This window comes from Semicossyphus pulcher, unplaced genomic scaffold, assembly GCF_022749685.1.
Source record: "Semicossyphus pulcher isolate SPU_LCO1_2020_fin unplaced genomic scaffold, fSemPul1.0.p SCAF_23, whole genome shotgun sequence".
Lineage (NCBI taxonomy): Eukaryota > Metazoa > Chordata > Actinopteri > Labriformes > Labridae > Semicossyphus > Semicossyphus pulcher.
Genome location: NW_027211697.1, coordinates 4,119,487 through 4,145,025, shown reverse-complemented (window position 1 = coordinate 4,145,025; position 25,539 = coordinate 4,119,487). Strand labels below are relative to the sequence as shown.

The following is a 25,539-nucleotide window of genomic DNA, read 5'->3' as shown; positions in this document are numbered from 1 at the left end:
CACACAGTTGTGTAAAAAACTATTTTTATTTCAAAAACTCCCTCAATTCAACTCCACAAACAAGTATAACCATAAACATCAGTTAAATTATAGTTTGCTTTTGTTTCGATTATTATTTCTCTGCATAGGTCTGATGTAAAAGATGCACTACAACAGCAGATGTAAACCTCCACTGTGCATTCAAGTGGCAAATGAATGGCTTTGGTAACAGAAGGTTAAATATATATTTAGATATAACACAAGATTACATATTTAAAAAGACACAAATGCAAATAAAAATGCAAAGCTTATAAACAACCTCAACAGATTACATTTAAGCTTACTTTGACATAATGCTTAAATATTAGAAAATGAAACAGTTGACACTGCAGCTTTGATAAAAATGTTTACAACATACTTAAAAAGTGTTTTAAGGCTATAAAATAGTTCAATAATAAATCTTCAAACCTCTACATTGAATAGCAGACATAATGAAAAACCAAAGTGTCTGATTCAAAAGAAACAGAGACCTTGGAGTAACAATGGATGACACTACTGATTGTCACCTGCAGGCTCCTGGTGATTGATGGCATCAGGTTCATGTCCAAGCCTGTGTCCACTGAACAAACCCACAGTCCATTTAAGCCCACAGACTCGCCTCACGAAGGCTTGTACTGTGGGATGAGGTGCTTCACTCAGCCGGTGGGTCCTTGTTCTTCTTGTTCAGGACTTTGCGGAGGCTCTCGGGCATCAGGTAAGGCCTCTCTGCACTGCCGTCGTTCCTCTCAAGATCCTCCACTGGAAAGAGATTCAATAAAACAGCTTTTAAATTAGGAAATTGACGCACTATTCTAACTTTAACTTTTTTTTTTGCAAAGCAGACATTGGGCAGATTAAGTACAAATAAGCATTTTAGGGTTAAACTTCATAATAAATAGTCATAACTAGTTAATCTGGTAGTTTACAACAACATGCTTCCATTAAACCCTGTGTTTTATGCAGTGGAAATTTCTCAAATGCTGTTTATTAAACAAACAAAATTCCCATACATTTGTAAAGAGGTAAAAATTGCAGAACTACATAACAGAACATAAGAGTACAGAGCAACTAACCTCAATATAAAACCGGTTATGACTTGTTGGGAACAGAAAGTAAAGTGCATCAAGAGTGCAGCATATTAAAGAAGAAGCACTGATGATTATTGGGTGTAATTGCATAAAACTGTAAACAACTATGACCTCTTAAAACTGTAAGTTAAAAGGTGCAAACCGACCAATATTAACACTGTTATTAGGCACATTAACGGCTTCAAGTTTCTATTGGAGAGTGGCAGTGGGAGGAACTATTTAAAAGCTAAACACAGTCTAGAAATGTCAATCAGCCTCGGAGGAAGCCATTTATACAATTTCCAGAATTTCAGTGGAGCAGGTATTAACTACTTACATTTCAAGCACAATGGTATTGAAACTCAAGAAAGAGTGTTAAATGAGGAACTCATTTAAAAATGAAAATGAGACGACTTTTCATCATCTTACTCATGCAACAAATCACCCACAAACAATATTCCTGTGCATATATTAAAGCGCACAGTCCAAGACATATACTTGATGTTCAATAGACCATTCACTAAGCCCCGCCCCCTAGTGGATACTCCTGTATTTCCTGGTTATGTTTTCAAACAATAGATCTTTGAATTCAGGCAAGGGTAAACAAAAGCAGGCATTTCATTTCTTACACGTGAGATTTTTCCATCTGACCTGGCTCCTGTCTGTCACAGGAGGATTGTATCAGTTGTAACTGGCAAGCAAATTAAGCTAACAAAAGTGGGTCAGTTAGAAAGACTGCCTACGCATTAACTTGTGTTCGCTTGTTTGGAAAAAAAAAGAATCCAAAATATGCAGTTTATGACCTACTTTATTGTGGTGAGAGTCTGATACTTGAGCTGTGAAGAGTCAGCATCCTTGCCAATTGTTTGTCAGTGCAGAGGACATGGGGACAACAACAGCTCTGTTCTTCTATTGCAGTGTACAACTAGTTCCTAAGAGCTTTTGACAATGTACAGATGTAAAAATCTTTGCACAATGAGTTAGTATTTTGTTCTGCTAGTTAGCCTTACATGCTAATGATAAGCAGTTAAATCCAGTCTATAAAAGTTTGCTTATAGGTTTGTAATTTTTTTTTCTTCTATTTAACAATTATATAACCACTAATGCATTTTTTAAACTGAACAGAGATATGGTTATCTCTTTAAATCCCCACTTCCAAGATCATTTCAGATCAAAGTGGGTTTGTTTTTTGTTAAGTCTGTTTATTCAATATGAAAAAAATATGGAGAAGATTCCTCTTACAACAAATGTGTAGCTTTGTTGAGCTGTTGTTTGCCACAATAACCTGAATTATTAAACTCTATTTTGCATTGTGGCCTCAGGTGTGCCACTATTTTTCTTGAAAGCAGCACAAAGCGACGAGAGAAGACACAACAAACTTGTTAAACTGCAGTGGAAAACCATCGTTTCTGAATGTAGACATAATCAAAGCTTCCAAGACCTGCAGTGCCGAGGTATGGTTGATTTTACTGTCAGGCACTGTTGGGTTAGGTTTAGCGAATGGTCAATGAACAACAAATCCTTTACTTGTTTCCCCATGTTTCCTTGTATTTAAGGACAGAATAGATTAAGGGAAATATGCACCACTCAGCTGTGAGTAAGAAAACACTGCATCCTTCAATTTTAAGGCATGTTATCTTTCAGTTGTTCTATAATCTGCCTCTGGCAAATTCTCCTTTGTGTCCAACCTGCTCATCTTGGAAAAGTCACAACAGCACCAGCTCCTTAGTGTTACTTTTTTACATCGTCTTTTACTGTAACAAAGTGATGGCTCTCGCAAACTGCCTTTTTCCCACAAAACTCCTCTTCTCTAAGCTGCGTCCTCCTCCTGATCCAGCTGCTGTTTCTGCGGGACGTCTTCATCGCCCTGCTGCTGAGCAGAAGACGCAGGCGGATCCTCTGCCTTGTTCTTCCACAGAATCTCATGAAGAGTGGAGGACATGTAATAAGGCCTTTCGGCTGAACCATCATTGCGCTCCAGGTCTTCACCTTATATTGTGTGTGTGTGTGTGTATTTGTAAGTGTTTATGGATGGAACAGAAAAATTAGTATTGAAATCAAGGTTTAAAAGGTGTTATAAGAGCAGTGGGGAGGGGGAGATGAAGTGGTGAATTGTGGGAGTGAGAAAAAAAGAAGGGAGAGACAAAAAGAGAAAGAAGGTCAAATAGCAAGCAAGCAAAGGCACCCACAAGCATTGAAAGTTAACAGTTCATCACCAAGCAGCAGCACTTTCCAGATTAACATACTGTCATAGACCGTTAATGTGAAATGGTGGAAACTTTTACGTGTGGCACCATTTTTCATGCAAATTAGAATTAGTGACAGCCCAACACCAGAAGCAATGCAACAATCGAGGAAGTGAGGAAAGTTTCGATTCACGATTTGATTTGATTATCAAGTTTTGCATTTGAAATCTTCAATAAAACTATATGATTGTCCAAACAAGTGTCAGATGGACTCCACATAAAGAAACAATCTCTCAGATATACACATGAAGTCAACGATGGCTGTGGAGCAGCTACTTACAGAAACAGAGGAAGAGAGTGTCCACACACATGGCGTACACGCTGAAGAATCCATGGGCAATGAGGTAGGAGCCAATCACCACAGTCTGGTGAGGACATCATACACATTTAATTAATAAAAACACACATTTAGTAACACCATGGATCAGAACAAAAAAAGGCAGAGCAAACAGGAACAACATTGTAAAACACAACATAAGTGGTGTTTAACTCTTAGAAAGGGAGGAACCGTCAGACTCACCAGGATTGGCACCCAGTAGTAGTGGAGATGGGGAGCTGTATTCTCAAATGCCTTCACTCTGCCGGAGAAGAAGAAGAAGGCGAAGACTCCTGTGGATCGAAGACCATAGAAAGCTTACACACGTTTCACAAATCAAATCATGTTTAGTTGTTGGTACACAGCTAATGTGACTCCTCTTATTGACTGAATTTAAAATCACCATTTTTTTATTCTTAAATTTGCTAAATAAATGCAAAAACATATCTATACTTTACAATTCTGAATATAGAGACACAAACAATATATTTCTTAACATTCCATAAGTCATTCAAACTATAAACTTTTCTATATCTTTGAGATATGTGCATTTTTTTGAGTGTTTAGGTATTTTGATTTTTAATCATGTCTTGAGTAATTTCAGATGTGTTTTTCCTCAAATTTGTTTAACCTAAAAGGTTGTTAGTTATGCAAGTTATTCTCTAGCTGTTATAGTTTATATTTTAAATCACTGAGCATTATCACAATCACAATCACAATATCACAATGTTAATCAACGAACATGAGGGAATGTAAAAAGGCCACTGAGGAACATTCAACATGATGATGCAAAATACAGAAGCCTTATCTTTGTGTTGCAAAAGGAGTTGAAGCTCTAGTGACTACTACTGCAACCACCTGTGGACGGTCTGTTTTCTTATGGTTAAAGTCTATGGAGGCCCTTTCTGTTGCTCTGTGTTACACAGTGACTGCCATAAGCTCATTATGAGGACCTATGCAGTTTAAGTTTAAAGTGTAATGTGTACTGCTTAAAAGAAGCAGAAGACCGAATCAGTAACATTCAGATCGATATGTTCATATGATAATATATCATGATAAAACCAAAAATCGTGCTTATCCTCATCAATGCACACATAATGTATGTAACATTAATTATGTACATGAAAAGCTGGTCTAGTATGAAATACAGTATATGGTAAATTAAGAATTAAAGCAGGATGAATAAGGGTGAGATAAAGAGACTCACCCACGAGCCCAACAATGAGCAGTTTCCCCAAAAACAAGAGGAAGTCTGTCACTTTGTCCAATACAGCAACCCTAGGGAATTAAAGAAAATCATTTATCTGTTCAATAATTTTTCACAAATCAGAATTTTATGTTAAATCTTACACGACTGGCAGTCTCTTTTTTGCAATCAAAAACACTATATACACTCACCTGATCATGTTCCTCATGAGGAGGAAGAAGGCATCTTTGGCAGCGGTGCAGAAGTTTTTGCCATAAATTGCCACCTAGAGGCCAAACACACTCATTACATTCAAATACTTCAACATTACAAATGAAACCAGTGAATCTTTAAAGGTGGTCTGAGTACAGAAAAATACACATATAGACACTCACCATGATGTAGGCATTTCTGTTCAGGAACTTGATGAATTTCTCCAGACACCAGAAGCAGCACTTCAGACAGCACATCAGAAACCTGGTGCACTTGTTTTTGGCTCCTGAGATAGAAACCATGGTTGTTAGATAAAGATGCATTTCAATAGTTTTCAACAATGTACCCCCTTTGAAATACTTTTTCAGATAATTGCCTTCGAGCAGGGCAAATATATTTGGTTGGAAAAAAAACTAAAACTTTATAACGAGGTATTACACAGTGCTGCACCATCAATGTCTGAATTTCAATAAAATTGTAACTGTGAAACACTTTAAACGAGGAATATTCATATTAAATATAAATATAAATTATATATATAAAATGTGGGTTATAGAACTTACATTTTTTAATAGCTTGTTACAGTATTTTAATTTTTTGATGTTACTTATTTAAAGATATAATCTCGAAGTTTTGTTGCAGGTACATACGTCCCAGTTGGCTCCCTTTGTTTGGGTTGTAACTCTTAATTTTCGTTAATTCCTTGTTGACGGTCGATTTCCTTTTTAGAGTGTTTGCCTTCATCTGAGCATTAAATTTGTCTCTTTTTCTTTGGATTTTCACTTAATTTTGTAGTTGTACCTATGGTCATCGATCTTTTCTTTGTTTGTTCAGCCATAGAAGATTACTGTTTACTCGCAACACTTGCAGAGACTGGAAAAGCAGCCGCTTAGCTCCACCTACCCTCTCTGGCAGACCAACCACTGCTGGGTGATGGAAAACACGTCACTAACTGGGCGATGATTTATGATTTTTTTTATGAATGTCGCCACAGACACCCAGTCCATAATAATACTATATACTGCAAATGCAAAGGCTTTCATCAGTGGGCCAGAGGCTCAATCACCATTGTTTTACCTCATTCAGCAATAGATAGTAACTTAACAGACATTTATTTAAATTAAAATCTTGGAGATTATATCTTATAACTTTGCATAAAGAAAAATGTTTGAATTTTCCCACGGTTACTATATAAACTAATCATCTCATCTTCATCTCACTGTAGTCAAAAACAGTAGCAGACCTTTCATCTTGTGGTCCAGATACTCCAGCAAAACCCTGATGATCTGAATGATTGAGAGGATGAGCGAGCCGAATGCCAGAGTTCCTGTGTGATACCTAAACAAGATGACAAGTGACACAAATATGTCATTAGTTATTAACTGAAAGAAGACCTAGTGACAAAACACAAATAAGAAATAAGAAAAATTACAAGACAAACACAAGCATTTGTTGATTTTCTTCTACATTTCCTCCGTAAACGTGAGATGAGCAGAAACGTCTTCCACAAATGCATACACACCTGAGAGATCTCCCCAAGGCAGAAAACACAGGGAAGGCGGGCATGTCATCCGGCTTGACGAAGGCCCAGTAATACGAGGCAAAGGCCCCGGCCAGGGTCATCTGTCCCAGAGCCGTGACAAAGTTGGCACACCAGAAGAAGAGGAAGACGTTGTAGAACTGCAGGCCGATCAGGTATTTGTGGTAAACCGTCTCTCCCCCGTAAAAAGCAAAAAGGCACTCGGACTCGGGGCACTGCTCTTTCATAGTACTGGTTGTGAAGTTCTGGGCACAGAAACAGGTTATATAGAGACTTTGTATAAACACTTTGGAAATTTTGAGCAACAAATAACTTTAAGAAACTGTTGGATCAAGCAAAGCCTGTAGTTCTGGTAGGAAGGTTTCAAATGCTGCCTAGAGGTTCAAACATTAATTGACAAGAAAGTGGGAAAACTTACAGCTGGGTCACAGGTTTTTCTTGAGTGTTCGCACTCTGTCTCATTGAAAACTTTGTAGATGGGTTCATTTGAGGTAGACAAGAAGCTGATCAGTGCAGTCAAGGACAACAATCAGGACTTTAAATGTCAACCTCATTCAACACGAGCTAAAATGTCTTGTTGAAAGTGTGTGAGAGCTATCATAAGTCAAGTCAAGTCATGAGTGGCTGACCTGACCTGAGCTTAGGTGTCAACATCTTACGGCTTATCTGCTTAATACACTTGCACAAACGTACACATAGGAGCTTCTAACTGCAAAACTAAGGCTTAATCCAAATGTAGACTCCAACAAGAAGTCCACAAGGAGCGTCAGGCAGACTCTAACATCCAGAGAGTTGGCTTGGTCTGCAGACTTTCCATACTCTGACTTATGATATGCATCAATATGGATGCAAAATGTAGGTTTACTGATACAGTGAGATGTGATATTGCACGTACAAAATATGCATATGCATTAGCAGTGTTAATAGCTACATCAAACTGCAGACCCTGCATACATCCTGCATAAATTGCCAACATTCGTAATGTTCCATTAAGAACCATTATTATACTTTGGAATTTTGCTTTATGTCCAACAACTGATGTCTGAAGTCCTGTCCCTTTTCATGTTCTGACGTTGTGGCACAAGTCTGCAAGTTTGAACGGAGGCCAATTTCTCATCCTCTTTTTATGTCATCCAATTGTGTTTGATCTGCCTTAAAAACAATTATATGATGGATAAAGTAGAAAGGATACACAGCAGTAACAGCCCAGTAGGCGATGACCATGGCCAGCAGGACGAAAGTGAACAGCGGGTAGAAAAGGGAAGACATGACATGCCCGATGGCTCTGTAAACACAACAACAACATGTCAGAGAAGCTAATCCATCACCACTATGAGCAACATTCTGATTACTTAATCTGTGCGTGTGCCATTAGCCTGACACTTTAATCAATAATATGAGCCTCTGTAAAATTATTTTTTAAGACAAAACCACTCAACATCTCATCTTTTATTGATCTGTTTTTCTACTCTAATGTCAAGTCTGACCTGCTGGCTTCTTTGATCAGAGCGATGGCGATGAGGATCCTCTTTCTGAGGAAAATGAGCATCAAGATGATAATGACCTCCAGAATGGCCAGGATAATCACTAGAGGAGAAGAGTGGCAGAGAGAGGGGGGTCCTTTGAGTGTCTTAGTTGTAAAAGCAACATGATGTGAAATGTCTAAATAAAAAGCTGTGTACTGACTGAAGGCCAGCCAGGTCTGTCGGATCTGCAGGTAGATTGTGAAGTCGGTCTGGAAGCCCAGTTCTTGTAGAGTCACATTAGCGCCTGGCTCTCCTTTCAGGGAGGCGTACTCCATGTAGCAGTGGAAGATTCCTGAACAGCCACGCCACAAAAACAAACACATGGCAGATTAAATATTCAATTGCTTACGCTTCTCTTAGATGTAGCAGACATAAGCTTAATGCAGCTGGATTCAGACATGATAGCACATTTACAGATTTCTAAAGAATTGATTATCAATCATTCTTTGCTTTAATCCAAAGAATATCCGCTCAGGAGACCTAATGCCTTGTTACATCTAACGGATGCTTTAGTATATTTTTGTGATTGTTGATTTGGGAATACACCTTTAGATTTCTTGCTCTTTCTAACTTAGCTGCTGAAAACAGCTGCAACCGCACCTACATCTTCTGCAGATTGTCAAATCAATTTGATCCGACTGTTAATAAATTCCAAAATTGACCATCACAAATGTTATACTGGAAAACAACTACTCAACTTAATATTGCTTAGGGGGGGGTCTGTATTAAAATATCCATGTAATCCAAAATATTGTTAATTCAGCTCAAACCCTGATCCATTTTAAAAACTAACCAAGCACTGTTTGTGCCTGACTTAACCAAAATGTGGCTGTCTATTTTGGCTAGGTTTAGAAAAGGTTATGGCAAGGACAAAAAGAAAATATCAATGTTGTATTTTGGTTTCAAAGAGGTCCCAGTGCTTTCCTGGTTGAAAGAGAAATAGCCAGTTATGGAGCTTGCAGAATTTCACTGCTACTTCCCTTAAAACCAGGCCCATGTGGATGAACTACCGTGCTAAGCCGAGGTTTTTAGGGAGCCATTTGGCAACAGAAGACAGCGGTGTTTATATTTTATGTGTGCACTACTCAAACAATACAACTCACAAAAGGAAATGGAAGGCCGCTCACAGCTGTAAAAAAATCTAAACCATTTGTGTCTGGCAGGAACATTTCATTCTTGGAAAACATTCTTCTGTGAGTTTAACTCTAAAAAGGGGCAGAAGTCTTACAGCAAATGTTTCAATTCTTTTGTATATACAACACTAAAGCATTGGGTTTATTGGGATACTAACGGTAAAATCGGACGACTTTAAAGATAAGTATATACTTTATCGGTTTGCGGTATTGAACAGGGATACACTTGGGACATACACATGTAGAGTTTGTTAAACCTGCTGCCAGAAACAGGCTCTGATGTGCTGAACTATTTTGTGGTAAGTATGACAAAGAGAATAACTAAGGCTTTTGTGCTTGGTCCCTTACCATATCCTATGACCAGAATCACCAAGGCAACCATGACCCAGACCATGATCCCCGCCAAGAAGCGCAGGAGGACGATGAAGAGCAGGCTGGTGAGCATAGCAATCACCAGCCCTCTAGAGAGAGAGAGATGACAGTGTGAGGAGAGGAGGGAAGCACAGAGATGTGAGGTTTCCTTCTTCGCAGACAAACCGGATCAAAGTTAAAAGATGCAGGTTTACAAATGGAGCTGAGCAACTCACATCAGGATCCAGTACCAGGACTGCGTGTAATCCTCAAAGATCTTCATGACCACCTGACGAGCCTCAATAACCACAGTGGCATTCCTGTGGAGAGAATCCTGTAAGTTCATCTATTTGATATACTCTATAGGGGGACCAGTGTGGCAGGCTGGGACAGGCCAGACCACAGCTATTTCAAAGGTGACACAATATTATCATTCTGTTACTATAATTACAGTGATGTACTTACTTGACTCCGTCCACAAGATCTTTGGCATCTCGTATTTTGCCAGTTCCATCGTCAAAGTGAGAGTTGTTTCCCACAGTTATTACCCCTCCTTTCTTTCCCAATGCCGGGAAACACCTACGAGTGACTGAAGGAAAGCAGAGGACATGTCAAACCTTTAAAAGTAAATACTTTTTTATATGAAATAACTTTTTACAGTTGCTCTCTGGATGTAAACTAAATGTAATTAAAGGAGGAATATTAAGATGAATAGGAATCTAACTTACAGGGCTTGCTGGGGGTCAGCATGGCAGGACAGAGGCCTAACCTGAGAATTTCTGGAATACCCTGAAACACATCATATCCAGAAAAAGTGCATTAGTGAAAAAAGAAGTCAAGGCAGCAAAGAAAAAGCATCCAACAAGGATTATATTTAGTGTCTCAATAACTATTAGCTTGAACTCACCATCTTATTTGTCACACCTTCCTTGCAGAATTGCTTGTAGTAGTCAAAGTCTTTGCTGTTTGTGTAGGCTTTGACTAAAGTCATGAACTTTTCAGGGCACTTCTCCACACACATCTGAGGAGGGGGCCACATTTACAGCAGGAAGCAGTTAGATAAAGAGCATGACACTTGGATACAAAAAGCAGCACAGCAGGGAGAGAGAATGCAAAAACAAACTGATCCCTCCAAATCCATTCAATACATAACAACAGATTGAGTTTGAAATGTGTTTATCCTTTAAACAACCAGAATTCAAACGCTCCACCAAGAAATACAATAGGAGCAAACTTTGGATGGTGTGGATGATCAGAGAAGAATATATGATGAGAGATTAGTGGAGTTCACACCTGTGTGGTCGGACACTGGAACTCCAGCAGCACCATGGGGCTGGCACACTTCATGATATTGAAGTAGAACAGCTGACGCTTGTTCCTGTTGAAACATACAAAAAAAGTTGTCAGGAGGAAGAAAAAGCTTGCAGGAAAGAAAACTTACAACGATTTTCAGGGTCCATCAAAAAAAAGGTCTCTAGTGCAACATGCCCTATTCGTTTTTTTTGTCTCGATTTCTTTCATCTGAGTGGTGGTAAATACAAGCGCTATCTGTGTGGTTTCATACAGGATTTTATTAACCTCAAATGTTAAATGTGTATAAACCTTGGTGTTGTGAGAAGAACTGCATTGAAGTGTTGACACTTGAGGCTCACACTGTTCTGAACATTATGGTGTGAAAGCTTTAACAGAAAGCAAAGAAACTGGGACAATAATTTATAGTTAAGCCCCTTTCCCACTGGTCAAAAGACCCACTAACACCCGGCTTTCTTGCTTAGTGGGAAAGGTTACAATCGGCATTCAGACCCGGGTCAAATGACTCAAATTACATTGATGGGAGGACAAAACCTGTATCGACACGCTAATCTCTGCCCCATTTCCGTTGCAATGCTATGCTCCGTCGGTAACTTCTGCGACTCCTTGTCATCTCAGATACAAATTCCGCCCATCTCCGTCTAAGCAGCGCTCAAACATTGTTCCAAATTTGTCGGTGCCGAGTTTTATAAATAGACTGAATGAGTATTAGATACAATAAAGACCTCACCACCGTAACATCTTCACTGTTTACTAACCCCGTTTCCGGCACGTTTGTGACGTCAGACGGTGACGCAGCAGAAAAGAGACTGACAGGAGAATACTCCACTAGCAATAGGAAAAGAGACAATCGGTATTTATAAGCAGGTCTTCCCAGGTCTGAAAAACCTGCGTCAACGCGCTAATTTTGGTGGATAAGGGGTATTGGAAAGCAACTTACTCAAGTGGGGTGCCGGCCTGCCCGCAGAACTGGCCTCGGCTGTCTGTGGGATAAATCACCTTCCTGGGGTCACCCTGGGACCAGGCTGGAAGAACAAACATAGTTTTACAAGGTTTCTTTTATAGGTAGGCTTTACATTTTAATTTTTATAGGTAAACCAAACTGCTGTTGTTTCCTTACCGAGTATTCCAACTGCAATATAACCCAGAATGGCAATAATGAAGAGGATGCAGCACACAATGTCCGTGCAGCCCCTGGGATGAAGACAGCAAAGTTTCAAAGAACTCTTCGCAGACAATTAAACACAGTAAAAGCAAGAAGTAAAAGCTTGATCTTACCTGTTCTGGATTGGGCCCTTGAAGGTCGGGTCATACTTCCTCGGCTCACCTATGTAGGAGAAAAAAAGAGTGAGTTGAGAGCCTTGAAGATATATTACATTAAAAGATAACAGAGGAAAGTAAATGTCAACTTGATTATAAGAAATGATTTAGTAATTCATTTGTTAATCGTCAAATAGTATTTAGTTATAAGCACACTGCTGTTTCAGTAGAGTGGCCTTTATTATTTTTGAGCAATAAAACACAACAAATCTTCTTTGTAGTATCCTTGTTGTTTCCACATAACAATTTTAAGCTTTAATCCACTCCCACTTTGGTAAATGTGACGATTGGAGCAGCATGTTAGTCATGGTGAAATCTTAGTATTGTGACTTTAGCTTGGCAAGAGGTCTACGAGTGTTAGAGCAACGTAATTTGTTAAAAAAAGAGATGAGCACTGATTTTTTAAAGGGGAGCTTGTTTAAGGTTATGACACATTACGCCCCCCCCTCCCTCTTCCTCTCTTTCTTCTGTCAGATGACTTTTCCCTCCGGGCAGACACGCCTGGCAACACAACAAATTCCTCCCCAGTGACTAAGCAGAAGCAGGAAATCCATGTGAAAGTCAGAGGCAACATAACAAGGCCAACATCATGTTTTGTATAATACATAGTTTGAAAATGCACTAATGTCATGTTGATGCAAGATATATGCCAAAGAGTTTAATGGTGCACACATTGTTAGGGTTAAACTTGGGTTCTTCAAACCAAAACAGCACTGAGAATGAGACAGTGTCACTTTTTTTCTGTTTTTCTGTAATCTCCATTTACAGATTCTACATAGAAATGTAGAATCTGTAGGCAGGGATGTGGATTTCTGGGCGGCAAGTGTTCTGGTTTCCATTTGTAGTACGCTTGTAGTCTGAGTAATATTGATCAATCACGTATCAGCAGGCTGCGACGTATGCAGGAGAAACAGTCCTTGTGGAGCGCAAAAGCAGGCGGAACGTAATCCGCCGCAATGACATCCCGGCTCCTATCAGGGGTCATCTGATGGTTTACCTTCGTGTTAATCTGTATAAACAAACATCTGCTACTAACAGCTAACAATCTGTTCTAGATCTAAAACTCAACTTGACGCGGTGTCACGAAAGTCAGCGTTCAGATTTCCCTGACTTCCTTGAATGCATCACAAATGATCGATCCGACTTCTGTTCAACAAAAGAGCATTTTAGAAGTAGTGTTCGTCTCCTCTTGTTGATAGACCTTCAAAGCTTAATTTTTACTTTTTACAAATCTGCATCATGATGTTGAAATTTTAGCAGAGGTAAACCCCATTAATTAAATGTAATTTTTTAAATTCTTTTTTGAATCAAATTTGGAAATCAAAATTTTAAACCACTTTTCACACAACCATTAACTTAATCAAACATTTCCTTATCATCAATTGGCTCTAATGTGGTCTACATTTAACATTTATTTTTGATCCATTATCTGCCTGCTTTTTTTCTATCACAGTATGTTTTTCTATGTATTCAATCCAACTGTAGTATGTTGTATTGGGACTAGGCTGCATGATGATTCTGTGCAATTAATAAAATTAATTGCTTCATATCTTTTTATGTTATTGTTGTTTTGACGTGAGAATAGCTAAACACCCTCCAAGCTAAGGCAAAGTTTCCTGTCTGAACATGATCAATAAATCATCCATGTGGTTTTACCATCATGCCTTTAATGTCATTTTGAGATTCCGAGTATTTAAGTCTTGTTCCATGGGATCTCATCATATTTTCATACAAGGCACAAAGTAATTTGTGCTGCAGGTTATCTGAGGTCATCGTGTCATTAGCATGAGGCAGAACGTTCATTATCTAAGCAAATTCAAAGTGTGGCTCAAGCATGAATTCATTAGTTTCACTTAGCAGGTCAGAAAATCATGTGTCACATTATTGGTGAAGAGCAAACATAATAATGTTTCTGTATCCAAAATCACCACAAGTAATCATACAACCACAGAGGACATTGGGCCACATTTTAACGTGAAACAACACACTGAATAACTCAGAGCGAAGTCACAACAGCAAACGTTAGCTTTAAGAACTTCCTATACAACATGACTGCTTAAAAGCACTAAAAAAACTGTTGGCTCAGAATTTAGGCAACACCTTTCCTTTTATATTATGTAACACCAAATTGTAATGTTAGCTAGGAGGTGGTTGAATGCTAACATTAGCTGTCGTCTAACGTAACCAAATGAGTTCACACGTTATTTTCTTGAAATATGGCTTCTGTCAGGAAGCATGAAAGGATGACAATTTGTCAGATTGCCTAAACGGATATGATTTGCAAACCTGAAACACATAGATTGAGCTTCCCACCCTGAGTGTGACATCACAGGAAAATGGCAGCCATGTGAATATGGTGACATCATGGCTGACTTGTTAAGGCTTAAGATGGCCAAAAGTATTGTTATGAATGTCATGCTGCTACATCATGTACGTACATATGCGGCTTTGGACACTGAGTCTAGACAGAAGTATGATGTTCTCTGTGGATATTTGCACATGAAATATTCATGTGCTCCAGAGAATAATGCTGCAGCAAGCATTTACCAGACAAGCTTTTAGAGAAGTCAGAGCTTCCTGTCAGAGAGACTATGGGTGCTTAATGTGATGCCTGTAATCAGTCTGAGGACTCAAACAGAAGGAAGGCCTTGTTAACTTCAACATAGAGCTGTAGTATCAGCGACAGGCTGAGTGAAGCCTTGACCCAGTATTGCTCTGCTTTTAAAAGTGCACACACACACACACACACACACACACACACACACACACACACACACACACACACACACACACACACACACACACACACACACACACACACACACACACACACACACACACACACACACACACACACACACACACACACACACACACACACGGGAGTGATCTGTGTGCTAGAAAAAACACTGATAAAACAGCTCCCTGCTCTCACACACCTGTATAATCAGCAGAGCTGCCAGCAGTAGCCGGTTCATACACACACCCATTCCCCCCCCACAATGTTGACATGCTGATACTGCCACTCAAGTTTCACTCAAAACAATTTACACCTCATGAGACAGATTCACTTTTTAAACAGTCAAAGCAGCAAAGCCTAAAGACAAACCAGTAATGCAATGCAAGTCCTGTGACATGTCTTAGATTAACATTTCTCAGATACAAAAAGAACAAAAAACGCAAATAAATATAGAACTTAAGCAAAAGGAGCCTTTACCGTGCTTTCCATAAAACTCTCCATCCTCAGGCATGTTTAAAATCCTTTCAGGGCCAAAGGTTGAGATAAATTGTGGAGCCTTTTTACTCTTTTCCCCGTTTCTGGTTCATTCGTTCCTCCCTCCTTGGGTACAACTGAGAGCACGAGTATTGTGAAGGGAGAAACCAGTCCGACCTGTCCCTGAATAGCCGCGCTCCACCTCACCACACACTTCCCCTCTGTGTTTATCCTGAAACAACTGCCTCTTTCCAATCTGTGCCCCACCTGTGCATCTCTCTCTGTGTCTCCTCCCCCTTCCAAAATGACCTCTTTATCTGAAATCCGACTTTGTTTTTGTGTCTCAAAAAAGCCGACAGACAGGGTGGGGACTGCTGTTGTATAAGAGGTGGGAAACTAAAGGCAGAATGGAGGATATCAAAACCATGTGTTTGGAGTAAACAGGAAAAATAGCAACTGCAACGTCGCCTCCAGTGGTTCTCGGTGCATGTGCTGTGGAGGAGAGATTAGAATCAGGTGTGCAGGCTATTTTGAGCTGCAAATACCATCACCGACAGTGAACTAAAGCACACAATGAAGTTGGAAGATCTATAATTTTGTGATGTTGATTAATTGCCATTAAAGCACCCAATGGCGAAGCTAAAATTTTTCTTTTATCACAGTATACTGCAGCTGCTATTGCAAAGTTGGTACTTTGGATGCAGTACGCATATTGGAACATGCTTCTTTGTCATAAAGTCACACCCTGAACTTTGATCCTATTTTTCATACATTTGTGAAGTCTGCATCCGTCTGTGCTCTCTTACGTGATCACTATTGAAAATTAAAAACTGAAAAATTAGCAAAACTATATATTTTAAACTTTTTTAATTTTTCCATTTCTTTTGCAGACCACAGATGTTTTTGTTTCTATTCTCGTTCTTTTCTGTACCTACAATGTATTTTTGTTAGACAGGCTATTTTTGTATTCTCTGGATGTATACCCTATTTTTTATTTGTTAAACAATTCAATATATTTTACAATTTATTCTCTATGGATTTAATTATTTCAATGAAGTTAAAGACAAATGTGTCAATGAATCAGCCCATATGGGCACAATCAATGGGCAACAGTCTCTTGAATATCTCTTAAATTTTCTGTTAAGAGAAGACAACGACGGATGCACCAAACGTTCTTAACCATCCCAATCTGCTCTTACCCAGGTGAGCTAAATGATGAATCCCACTTGATCTCAAATTGAAGGCGCATGGTTGATTTTTTGTAACTAGCATAGGTAACGCCCCTTAAACTATATATAAGACCAGGTGCATGTTGTGGCGTGTCCACATCAGGCACAAGAAGAAGAAGAAGAAATGCCACAGTATGAAGAAGAAGAACTACAGCAGTAGCAGATCAAAATACTTTCAAATCAACTTAAGCAAAGTAAATGTGGTGTTAAGAGGACATCAAAAATGCAGCAATAGCAAAAGATCTGTGAGAGAAGAGCAAAGATAGGAAAACATTGGTGAATCCCGCAAATCAAGGGGTACGAACAAAATAAGAAAAGATTGTACGAGAATTTGTTCGTAGGCCCAGGGTTTTGTATCCTGCTCTGAGGATTGCTGGACAGAAACGCTTTAAAAAAAAACGCAGGCTTGCATACTGCAAAATGCAACAGGTAGGACAAAGCTATGTTTATGGCATACTGCATTGGACAAACTGCTGCATATATTTGGGCTTACTAAAACTTTTTTTCCTAGGAGACTTAATAGTATATAAACATGGACATTGGAACAATGCCTTTGTTGTGTCAGAGTGTTTTCTACCATCTGGTGGGCACATGGCAGTATTACACTTTCACCAAGATTAAGCAAATCTTTTTCAGCTTCTTCCTTTTCTCCTTCTTTAGTGCTTTCATGTAGTTAAAAGTTGCGATCACTCTGTGTTTTGCATTCGACAATAATTGACTATCAGATCAGAAGAGGAAGCGGAAAGAGTTTCTTTGTGAGTTTCACAAAGAGCCCACAGAAGGACTAAATGCTGTAAATGTTTTTTACAGATGCTGGCTGAAACAGACAATTCAGCGGGAATGACTAAAAGTTTCCATCTGTTTTGATTTAGTTGTTCGGCCAATATTCCTGCTTAACGGGGTTGTTTCAGAAGCTTGTACTTCCTAGGGAATTTGATTTTTTGGTTAACAACACCAGACATGCCACACAAGAGACAACACATCACAACAAGTACTTACTTCCAACTATTGTCCTTCACTTTTGGATCTTTGTTAATCCTGGACCTTTTGCTTAGACTGGCAGAAAGATACTTTGTGAGACAGTAGAGTGAGTGATGTGAGGTGAAGTTTAAACCCACTGCTATCTGTTAAATGCACTACATTAACTGTTTGTCTTTTTTATTTTTTTGTGGCATTGAGCAACATTTTAATCAGTTAATGGATCTAACTCCAACAGACCACTTCTGTGCAACCAGACCACCCTTGAGCATTCTCTAATATAGCATTAAGGAAATATTAACAGACATTTGCAACATGTGGAAGAGCTTTGATTTGATTATAAAATGCCATACTGTTTTCTTAATACGTCTCGGCAACCATTTACAGAGATCATTCTTGTTGTGCTTGGCTTATTATAGCACTTACAATATAAATGTTTCTGTTTATTCAGGTTTTAATCATTAAGCAATTACATCTTTATTATAAGAAAGGAAGAAAAACTTAAAAACACAAATAGTTAAATCATATGTTTATATTGTGTTGGAGAGTTGTGTTTTTGAAGAATCAAAAGTGGAAGTAAAACCTTGATTTCTTTGTTTCCCTGGATGTGTCTTTCTAAGGTGCAGTACTAACTTTGAATTTGCTCTTATGTTTCGTGACATTCCTGACTTTCTCTTTTTTACGTTTTCTTACCGCTTCTTTACATGCAAGAAAGCTGATGAGCCTTTTTCATGGAAGACATTGACACGACAATAAAGCCCCTTATTGATGCCTCCATTGCATTTATCTACTTCAGGTTCAGGACTCTGGTATTGGCCAACCCACAGTCACAGACTTTAAGGGGCGTTCCCGGAAAGTGTGTGAGTGCTTAGTGCTGTCCCGCTGTCAAACCGCCAAGTGCGTGAGGTCTCTGATGTGGACACTTCAACGCCAAATTGCGGACTTTCTGAGTCCACATATCTGCAGACTTTCCTGTGGGACTTAACCAGAGTTCATAGCCAACTTGGTGACGTATACAAACGTGATTGCCCAGCCCTCACTAAATGTAAATGAATCTATTGAAGTAGTATTAAATAAAGTTTGAACAAAAAAAAGTCTAAATGTAAACAAAGCGAGCATTGAGTATCTGTAAGTGACGACAGTTCGTCACTTATCTATAGCATGTTTTTTTATATTTATGTTTTTAAGTTAAACATTCGCAAAGGATTAAAAAATGACTTTTGATAGTTTGCTAAAATATGTAAACGCTGTAATGCAAGACACAATTACATGCTGGAGTTTTTTTTCTAATTATTTAATGGCGCATCTTGTTTCCAGGCATCATGTAACGTTAGTGTGTCCCATTGCTGATTTGTATGTAGTTCTCAAACCCTCACAGACTCCTGCACTGCACGCCTGACATCATTAAAGTCTGTTAGTTTCAGTGCTTAGACTTCAGGATCGAGATTGGGATTGGGCCTTTATTCATACTAACTTACTCATACTTACTTACCCCGACCCTAAGCACATACATTTAATTATAGTTTTATAAACCAGAGACAATACTGGGTATATTAGAAACAGAATTAGCCATGTTACACTTGCAGTAAATGACAATACCTATTTGACAAAGGACATTTGAATTGTCATAGAATGTAGTTGTTGGAGTTGTGACAATAACAATAAGCCCAGCAATTAATTCTTATGCGTTACAACTGTGACAGTTCAGCATGTCGGCTGTCAGGGTTCCAACATTTGTGACTAGTGCAGTAACCATGCAAGTGCTAATATTTTCCAACCACCCTTTTGCTAGTGACTATACTTTTTAGTTTTGGTTCTTAAGAAATGAAAGAAGCTACATTAAAGGTCAAATAAAAACAGCTAAGGTTTAAAAGAAAAAAGGCTCAAACTCTCGAAATCTAAGAGCTGATCTTATATCCAAACAATACAGAAGTCAGACTCTAAGTGAAGCAGACTCTTCTAGACTGAGGGCTGCTGACCTCCCTGCCCACCTCCCACATGTCTTTCATTACAGTAAGAGGGTGTGGAGTGTTCAAGTAGAAGTTCAGATCTATTTTAAAAGGAAGCCACATAACAATCACACACAAACAAACCTACAGAGCTCATCTACTGCAAGATGTGGTAACCTTACATCAAAATATCTGTCACATAATGTCTAGAGGCAGCAAAAAATGTTTCCCAGTTTCTAAAACAGTTAACTTGTGGACATGGGGCGCTGGTTTAGCTCAGTTGGTAGAGCAGGCGCCCCATGTATAGTATAGAGGCTACAGTCGTCAACGCACTGATTGCAGGTTTGACTCCTGGTCTGCAGATCATTTGGTGCATGCATGTCACCCCCCACTCTCTACTCCCCACATTTCCTGTCTCTCTTCAGCTCTCCTATCAAATAAAGGCAAAGATCCCAAAAAAAACTAACTTGTGGACATACCGCGATTTCACACGATAGCAGCATATGGAACAGTACTTTATCTCAACTTGATCTAATTGGACCTCTCTGATTCCCCTTCCAGTAATACCAAGCCCTTATCTCTGTTGTTACACCGAGTGTAGCTATTTCAGTAACAGACACAGGTGACAGAAAGCGAAACCAAGATTTATAAATACATCTGAGTTATACAGAACAAGCCTATAATTCTATAATCTAACAAGAAGTGGACATTTTCTAAACTTTATCTCTTTCTTTCATCATAACATTAAGACACTTTATAAGACACACACAGGCATTGGAACAGTTCCTTTTTATGTGTTGTTTTCCTATTTACAGGAAGAAACATTCTTTGTCAATAAGGAGGGGTCACTGAGATCAGCCAAAACACAGCTACTGACAGGAACAAGAAACTGACTAACACAGCCATAAACCAAGAGGATGGATCACTGACGTGGTCCTTTTCCACATCAAACCGTTTAGCATTTATCTCTTCATACCCAAACTCATTTTCCCTGACCTTAATAACCAATCAGTCTCACACGGCTCTGAACATGCCTTTGTATTTCAGACTGTAGGCCAGTTGGCAGACATTAAGACAAGTCACATGATTCTGTTTGGGTTGTTAGGGTATGATGAAGTATGTTTAAAATGGAAACGGGTGGCTGTAATGACAGTGAGGTTTGAGGTTGTTTCTTAGTAGTGTGGAAGAAAACTTCAGAGTACAAAACTGAACTGAAAACTAATGAAACTTGACAAAATCTGTGAGAAGAAAGCTCAAACTAACTGCAGGAACATCAAAGAGAGGTTGGAGAAGCTCAGCATCAGGTTTCAGACCAACTCTCCTAAATATGGCTTATAATTACACCTAATCTGCACCAGGGCATGGCTGCCTGACTGCTTCCAATCCTGTCATTGAGGTTTCTTTATATATATATATATATATATATATATATATATATATGGGAGCCTGAAATTACTCCAACATCTGAAACAGTGGTGGCTCCTACAGTATGTTGAGAAATGTCCCCACTAAAGCTTGTTCTTCTTGGCTCTATTTTTAAGAGACAAGAACAATAATCTTGTCTTAACATGCACTGAGAAAGAAATGTTCCGATGCCATTTTTTCTTTTCCATTCCCCAGACTTGAGTGTTAGAAGATACCATGTGCCCCTCCGATACAACTTTGGAAAAACACTGTTCGCTGACATTTTGCTAGCTAAAATACTACCGTTTTCGCTGCAGGCAATGGCTCAGAGTGGTACACAACCGAAATACGACGAGAATATACCGGTGGATTGTCTAAAAAGTCTTCGGGTCTGTAGTCTACATTTCAAACCTGACGATTTTGAATGAGACATGACATCTGAGGCGAGCGTCCTTGATTGAGGAAGTGTAGTTTAGCAAGCTCCCTGGCCTTCGCCAGATGACATGTTTTACGTAGTCTGGCGGAAGTTTTCCAGGGCCCATTGGAGAAGCAGATAGTTTCCTTCAAAGGCACAGAGCGAAATTGCATTTTTTTTCTACCATAATGGCATTAGCTCCCCATGATAGCATGATAGTACTGAGGTTGAAAATCAGCGAATTATTGTTCATGAGGTAAATTTGCTGCCAAGTCACTAGAGCTGATAAATTGATTCGCTGATATTATTGGGTTGATATGGGCCTTTCATATCATTATTAGTCTACATGTTTTCAGATATGCACTGATAGGCCTATTAAAAACGTTTTAAATGCAGAAAACAATGCTTGGGGTGATTTGTAACGGTGTTATCATGTAGCTTCGCCATTTACACAGACACTGTTTTACCTCTGTTACACCTTTGTTACTACCTCTGATGCCAGCTCAGCAGCGGTATGACCTACCTTTTTACACAGACAGCAAGGCGCAACAGTCCAATCTTGGCAAGGCTGTGTAAAAGGAACTGCCTGACTACTGGCAACAGAGCTGTATAATGATAATACCAATACTTTATAAATCTAAAATTATTTGTGCGAAATCTGTGTAAAATCTACATAGTAAAGGGTCTATTTTGATTCCGGCTCCATGATATATTGATATTAGGTGGAATTTTCCCCACTAAAATTCGTATTGGTCTCAAAAATTCGTCATCAGCCAATCTCTACAAGTCACAACCATCCTCTCTCATGGGTTTAACACAACTATGTTCATCCCCTTTGTCTCCTTATTTGCCAGCTTACTCTGAGTCAAACTGTCTGAATCCCTGGCATTCTCGTAAATATTTTACAATCAGGCACTGAACGTATGGCTCTGTCTCCAGTTAGGGGTTGGTAATGGAAGTCAATTAGCCATCATGTGGCAGGCTGAGTGGAAAAGGGTGTGTGCAGAGAAGAGGAGAAAAACATTATGAAAGTGCTGCGTGTAGAAATCCATTCTGTCTTGTCAAAATCCTGCAAAAGCTTAACATGCTCAACATTTCGCTCCAGAACAATGTAAACAACTAAATCGCTTTTTAAAAAAATAGAACGAGTCTATTTAAAGTATTATTGTGTACAAAAGCCTTGGTTATGGACCCAAAACAAGTCCTGCTTTCTTTCCTCACTAAACATGCTTCTTCACTGGTATGGATTTATTATTGCTTAATTTCTCTCATGAAATGCACTTCCCCTATCTAGTGAAAAAACATGTATATGACACACAGCATATGACAGGGTGTGTCACTACAACACAATCATTAATATTTGGGTAAGGAGGGCATAATTACAAAGAGGGAACACAATACAAACATCTAATGACATGCTGTTTTGATTATTACAGATATGTTGGAATAAGGGTTTTAACAGACATGCAACGTGGGTTTTAAACTAGGCATAATATGTTACTACCAAGTGAGTCTAAGGGCATCAACAAACGGAGACCCTCTCCACATGTTTGAGGTATTTTCTAATAAGCTCTATACATAGTTGGGCGTCAGCTAAGCCCCCGTTGCCTGCCATACCAGTCTGAGGAATGTGGCAGCAACTGGACAAGCACAAGATATATTGGGACATTGTACAGCCTGACAATATACGGGGCACCAGTGTACCACCAGCTTACCTAAATATAACCTACATTTTGCAACCACGACAGACTATAACTAATTGTGTATGCAATGTGTCTGTATCAATGACTGTACATCACGACTGTAAGCTAGTTAATATTAAGTTTGGCATATCGGCATAAGTTCAAAGGGTATAAGAGAAAATGGTTCACTAGTACCACCTAACTTACAGAAAAATAAGAAACATACTAACAGCTACTGAAACAACTGCAAAAACTATTTGCGCTCGTGTAAAGTCTTGCAGCAAACAAAACTAGCTGACCTAGGTTATATGAACGTTAAAGTAAGTGGTAAGTTCGCTATCCCACACAAAATGAAGTGAAACGTGCCCGTGTCGGACTTAAAATAAATACCATATTTCGGTTTCTCCTCCAGCTCCATTACGACAGAGTGTTTCTTCTGGACCAAAGACGACGACTACAGCATATTTCCAGCCTTCACAGAGGTTTTCGTGCAGTCCCTCAGTCAACTTGTACACTTGGTAGAAATCCGCTCCAAAATCTTGACTGTGCTGCTACCGTTTAAAGGGAGATTCCTTGGACGAGAGTACCGACCAATGAAGACACAGGACGCAGTGATTGACAGGCGCTAAGCCAATCCTTGAGCATAGGCGGGAGTTTACAGTCCTGGCAACTGGGTTCATTTCTAGTACCGTTAACTAATGCAGAGGTAACTGTGCAATGAGCTATTGTACCGGTCTAATAAGCACCTGCAAATTCACCGAATACAATCATCTCAATATTTAATGAATGATAGCGAGGTCGTGTTTGTGTATAATTACTCATTCAGTGTGAAAATGTGTCTTCATCAGATAAATGTGCAGTAAATCAATGACACATGGCATAACTGTATTTGCCTGACGAAATTCAAGACAACATTAATTATAAAAGCAAAGTTTCCATTTATAATTCAACTTACAGGCCCAACATTGCCTGGTTTGCAGAGTGAGTCACGACAGCTGGTAAGTAGGCTGCAGAGGGGGAAGAGGAATTGTGATTTAAATGTAGGCTACTGAAGTAAAACATGAAACCACAATATAAAAAGTGGACATTTACCAGACAGTGGGGGTGTAATAAAAAACACATTTGAGATGCATTATTGGAAATGTAGGATCTAATGTTTTTTTTAGGCTGGATCATCACCTCAGTGTTTGACACAGGGTATCTTCACCACTGAATCTTTGACAATTATCCTTCAAATGCATGTCTTGCCCCCATCTTTACGAAAGTGCAGTCCTATAAATCACTACGTTGCCAGAGTGGCATTCAGGTTATAGATATGGCAGCAGGTCATCATTAGGATATTACAGGCTTATAATGATAAGAAGTAAGGGATGAACTCAGGATACAATCAAATCAGGAGACAGCATGTGTGGGTTGATGTGACATTCATTTTTATTCTCCAGTAGAATGTGAGAAACTTGACTGCTAATGGACAAGATTTCAAGCAGTTTACAGACAACATGAGAGAATCACCAGGCATTGTGAGTGTCAAAGAGTCCTGATTAAACCTAATCTGTTTTTTTCCTTGTTTGTTTTATGTGGTTATGTGGAAGTGTGGCAAAAAAGGAAAGAGGCAGTAGGATATAGGAGAAGGATGTGCAACTAGAGGTGAACGAGAATATGTATTAGTGAAAGTGTCTGTACCCAGACACCAGTCATATTAATGCTATGAACATAGAAACACTAAAGCAAGGCTTGATGTCAGCTACATTAGAATGCATTCCTTAATGTAAAGGCAGTATAAAGAAGATAGTGGTACACCTCAGCTAGGAGAGATGTGGGGGATGATTAAAAACAAAGATGGGAGTGGACAGGAGGGAGTGAAGGCTCTGACTGAACAAAATGAGACTGCAGTAACAAACAAGGAAAGGGCAGATTTGATAGCAAAAACACATTTGTTAAAGTTTATAAATCAAATAATATATCTGACGATGGAAAAAGAGGCAGAAATAAACAAAGTCTAACAACATTGAGGCCTTTCATACACATTATTGATGAAAAGCAAAAATTACCCTTTTAAGCATGCGAGAATTAAAGGGTGCTGGATAAAGCAGGGAAAATGCACTGGAGAAGGATTACATATGTTGTACCATGTTAAAACGTTAAAGAGTAGGAAGGCTGAATAAACTATGGATGCTTTAAACAAAGTGTGAGATGAGGAAAGAATGCTAGAGAGATGGAAAGAAGCAATAATTATTCTGATACACGGAGAAGATGCAAGCAGGCAGGGAAACTATGGATCAATGGACATAACACATAAAGTCATAGAAGGTATGAAAACAAAGAGATTAATGTAGCCTACACATTAGAAAACACAGGTATGTTGGCGGCATATCAAAGCAATTAAGGAGAAGTACGATTGATCTAGTGCTGCGTCTTGAGGATGAAAGCACAAGTAAATA

The 25,539-nt window shown here is 39.0% G+C and overlaps 1 protein-coding gene across 3 annotated transcripts; it reads right to left on the bottom strand.

Moving 5' to 3' along the window:
- Positions 1–7: 7 nt before the first annotated feature.
- LOC138602667 (choline transporter-like protein 2) lies at positions 8–23,599 on the bottom strand. Of its 3 annotated transcripts, none has more exons than XM_069674184.1 (22): positions 23,489–23,599; positions 12,186–12,234; positions 12,028–12,101; positions 11,848–11,932; positions 10,890–10,974; positions 10,504–10,617; positions 10,325–10,385; positions 10,062–10,185; positions 9,833–9,916; positions 9,594–9,706; positions 8,273–8,404; positions 8,074–8,173; positions 7,779–7,871; positions 7,005–7,089; positions 6,569–6,831; positions 6,290–6,384; positions 5,229–5,332; positions 5,046–5,119; positions 4,855–4,925; positions 3,852–3,940; positions 3,612–3,696; positions 8–777 (listed from the first exon to the last, which is right to left on the bottom strand). In XM_069674184.1, exons 1-22 carry the CDS (start codon positions 23,514–23,516, stop codon positions 671–673), a joined length of 2,115 nt encoding a protein of 704 aa, XP_069530285.1. In that variant the 5' UTR covers positions 23,517–23,599; the 3' UTR covers positions 8–670. The 3 variants fall into 3 exon arrangements, with proteins under 3 accessions (XP_069530285.1, XP_069530284.1, XP_069530286.1); XM_069674183.1 differs by lacking the exon at positions 23,489–23,599 and adding an exon at positions 15,445–15,719; XM_069674185.1 differs by lacking the exon at positions 23,489–23,599 and adding an exon at positions 15,445–15,719 and having other exon boundaries at positions 691–3,074.
- Between the last annotated feature and the right edge of the window lie 1,940 nt (positions 23,600–25,539).